Genomic DNA, 4,466 nt, shown 5'->3' on the forward strand with positions numbered 1-4,466 from the left:
AAACAACTATGTTTATTATGAATTACTAAACTTAAGGATAGTATTATAAAATATTAACACTAGATAATTTGTTATCTAGCCAATTTGTAAATAAAAACAACATTTTTTTATGTACAATATTTCCTCTCCCATTGTGAGAAGGTAACATGGTAAATTAGAACAGATATTAGTGGGGGAAAATGGGAGCATGATAAATTAGGAATAGATATCCTGCTCCGTTTATATCATCGTTTTATCATTGCCACTTATTATTATTATAATTCATAGTTTTAAATTAGTTATAATTAAAATTAAATAATCATAGTTACAATACAACTAAATAATTTCTTATAACATATAATTTAAAATTCTTATAACATAATAATTAAAATGAAGATTATACTATATTCTTGTAACATCATTAATCACAAAATTATAAATATATAATTTTTTATATTTATAATTTTGAAAGTTAAGACAACTCATAATCATAATAAATCTTTACAATCTCAATCTATAACTCTCAAATATTTCCAATCAAACACTAACAACTTATATCTCTTAATATTCTTTTATAAGTTATATTTCTTTATAACTTGTATCAAATATCAAACATAACCTTAATATTATACTATCATGATCTTAAATCTCTTGTTAATAAACAATTGATTATGTTATCACACAATAGAAAAATTAATCCAGTTCTGACAACTCTTATTATCACTACTTAGTTTCAAATCAAAACATATTGAGATTGATTTTCTCTTAATCAAAAAGTCCTAAGTTATTCATAACATCTCCAAATAAGATCAAATTGCAGACATTCTCTAAATGCCTTTCATAATATCCATTCTAATTATTCTGATTTGTGCCCCCACACCACTTTGATTAAGGGGATATTAACCTAACAAATCAGTCACACATGGAATAATCCCAAACCCAAAACAAGGTATGAGGGGGAAACAAAAGAAAGAAGATGAAGATAATGACATTAATAATATCATATTACCTAACATTCTATCAATAAACTTCTTCCCCATAGAAAGACTCATTCTCCTCTATCTTAACAGAGAAACTCTCTGTATTTCATTTATGAAAATTCCATTGATAAGGATCAACAAGTATGTAAGCAAAATCCAAAAGAAAAATTGAAAGATGGAAAGAACAAGAAGAAGCAACCAAAATCCAATATCCAAAAGCCACTACCTTATTCTTAGCTGCTCTTCTCACCTCCATCTTTCTCTGGGACCTTCTTCTTGGCTGTTGCCTGAGAATACAAGAAAGTACCAAAAATAGCAATGGCAGATCCAATTGCATTAAGAGGTCGGACTGGATTTCTGAATACCAGCACTGTGGCAAGGATCACCACAACCCTCTTCATTGTATTGCTAACAGAGAATGTCAAGGGACTAATATCATCAAGGGCCTGATAAGATGACTGGTTGTAGAGATGATAGAAGATTCCAGACAGAAGAACCCATATGTAAAAGGTTGAAGCTTGGCCAATACTTGCAATAGCTTTGTGATACCCACCAACCCATTGCGATCCTTCAACGAAAACAGCAACTGGGAATAGATAAAACAGTGAGATTATGCTGATCCAGCCATACATATTCAATCCACTAACTTCTTTGAAGCTCTGCAAGCTCTTTTTGGAGTAAATGTTACGGAGGACGAAACCCACATTGCTGATTAGGGCTCCCCACAGTCCTTGGTAGTTGAAGGAGACTTCTGTAATGGCAGCTAAGGAAACACCAAGAACAATGGGGAGAATTGAGAGCCATACCTTTAATGGGTATGTCTGGCCGAGAAACGAGGAGAAGATAACAGAGAAGACAGGTTCTGAGGATTTGACTACATGGGTGAAGGAAACAGCTACCTTAGAGAATGAAACACAGGCCGAAATGTGTCCAACTGTGTGGAAAAGTGCAGGACCTAGGAGGGCAAAGATGAATTCTTGGAGATTTTCGGGGCAGGCTGGAGTTTGAACGACCAGAGGAGAACATCCAAACGGAACCCACGAAGAGTTGAAATGAAGCAAGGAGCCATGGATAAGGGAAGATGTTGAGAGCCTTTTTGTTGTAGATGTTAAAGACGATGTTTTGGAAGTACCAGAGGCCGAAGATGACTGTGAGCTGTAGGGTTTTGTTGGGTTTTTTCTCCGATTCAGTTTCCCCATCTGGAATAGCGTCTTGCGGGGCTCCTTCCGCGGCGGCTCTGGCGATTTGCGGCTTCGATTTGAGAGAGGATCCAATTGGGTATGTCAAGAATCGATTGAAATCTGAGATTGAACAAGAGATCTGAGATTTTTCGATGCCCTCGAGAGGAAGATAGTGGCGGCGGAGGGTATTGTGATTAGGATTGAAAATGGAAGAAGTAATCGGACATTTATGCTTGGATTTCGAGATAGCGACACCTGATGTGGGGGAGAGGAGGTTTAAAGAGAGCATCTTGACTGTGTGTGTGTGTGAGAGAGAAAGAGAGTCTGCAGAGAGTAACAAGGAGGAAGACGAGAAGTAAGAAGTGATAGAGAGACAGTAAGCGCGGTCTTATTATGTTTTATGTGTTCTGTTCCCACATAAAATAATCTTCTTTAGATTATTAAAATTCTTATCTATCAAATTTCTTATTTTATATTATTAAAATTGAAATATAGAACATGTCAATTATATGGGTAATCTACATAAATTTAAAAAATATATTAAACTAAGATTGAATAGTTAAATTGAGAATTTTAGCAGAGAAAATTGAGTTTTTAGCTTTCAAATTTTATTTATTGATTCTAAATTCTAATCCCAAATTTTGGGTTGCTCACGTTGCAGTCCTGACAATTTAACCAGTATAATATAATTTTTAATAATAGAAGATATAATTTGTAATAAAATCATCAAAGATTACATAATTTAAAATATTAATTCATATTAATTGTGTTAACAAATTAATTATTTTATTAATGAGATATTACCACAAAATGAACATGTAAGATTACAAAAATATTAAAATTGGATCTAACTAGTTTTCTTACACCAAACTTTTTTAGTTGGCCAACTCTTTCAAATTCATGTGATTCTAGCATGATATCTTATACTTCTTATATTTCAACTCTTTCAACTCACTATGCCTTTTCTTTTTTAAATCTTAGTTTGCAATATTTGTGGCCGTTGCTATTTCACATATTTAAAATGATCGAAATGAAAAATTCTCTAAAGGTGGAAAACGTTTCAGTTGCGGCATCCTGGGGAGTGGGGGCGAACTCCATTCAATCGTGATAACTTTTGGCCACAGTCCATCAAAGTAGGCCTATGATATACTAAAATGACCGTGACTCAATAAGAGTTCATTTGAAATCGGTCACAAAGTGTCAGTCACCGTGTGCAGGCCGGGAGAGCCACCGGAAGTGAGGTGTTGTGTATATGACCTAACTGGAAGTAGCCCCACTCAAATGAAGATAATCCTAGCTTCACTTGACCTTTTTTGGTCCATGAGTTACCTAAAGAATGGGGGCAGGAGTCAACTTTCCATGACACTGACCTCTCGCCTGCCCTTCAAAGTGTGCGGTCCGAAAGAAGCCTCAGAGTGCACAGAACTGCAGATGACCCGAACTAACTTACTGAAACTTACCACAGAGGATAGCTCCCTCTAAGTCTACGGTGCATCCCATGGGCTATAAAAGCTCAAAGTGTAGTCCCTGACTAGAAAATATCCGAAGTTATAACCAAAAAATGTCAATCAACTGTGTTAAACTAAAACCAGGCTGCACATTTATTTCGTTTTTGTAAATTTTATTTATAAAGTTAGAAAAAGATGTTAAATATGTTAAAATTATTTAACATAATCGTAGTGCCTCCAAAGAAGTTAGTTTCATGCCGTGAATATTTATTTTATATTTGTTTAAATATTTTTTTTTTCATTTTAAACAAATTTTTTCTTTACATTTAATAATAAATAAAAATTCTCTTCTCTCTCCTCCTCCTCCTTCACAGATCCATGTTTTCTCATTTCAAAATCTCATCCACCATTTCTCAAATCTACTTTGTCGTCTCTTTCCGAATTTCACTCTATGTTCTTCTCAATTAATGTCAAACAATAGGTTATATATTTAATGTGAAACATCGAGACTAGAATTCTGAATTTCATTTGAATAAGTTGCCTGCAAATTTCCGATTTCGCTAGGCAGACCATAACAATGAATTTTTAGCGTTTAAATGGTGATATGTCACATTGATGGTTATAATTAAATAAAAAAAATGAAACTGAGATTCTAGAACGGTTATTGAGATTCTAGCTTTGATTATAATCAAAATTGGAGTTGATAATTAGTTAAATGTATATGTCACATGTTTTGTCCTTGTTTCTGATTGTTTTTCGTAAAGGAAAAACTAGTTTCAAAATCGCTTCAACTAGGGTTTTGGAATTTATTTAGTTAGATCCTCAATCACAAATTAAGTTCAATCGCAATAAACGAGTTTTATTACAGATATTATATT

General features: G+C 33.6%; 1 protein-coding gene across 1 annotated transcript; it reads right to left on the bottom strand.

Moving 5' to 3' along the window:
* Nucleotides 1-1,038: 1,038 nt before the first annotated feature.
* Nucleotides 1,039-2,509, bottom strand: LOC124946090 (xylulose 5-phosphate/phosphate translocator, chloroplastic-like). The gene is given in 3 exon segments (XM_047486655.1): nt 1,039-1,935; nt 1,938-1,982; nt 1,985-2,509. Coding segments are annotated over 3 exon segments (1,233 nt in total). The 5' UTR covers nt 2,430-2,509; the 3' UTR covers nt 1,039-1,192.
* Between the last annotated feature and the right edge of the window lie 1,957 nt (nt 2,510-4,466).

Source organism: Impatiens glandulifera, chromosome 7, assembly GCF_907164915.1.
Source record: "Impatiens glandulifera chromosome 7, dImpGla2.1, whole genome shotgun sequence".
Taxonomy (NCBI): domain Eukaryota; kingdom Viridiplantae; phylum Streptophyta; class Magnoliopsida; order Ericales; family Balsaminaceae; genus Impatiens; species Impatiens glandulifera.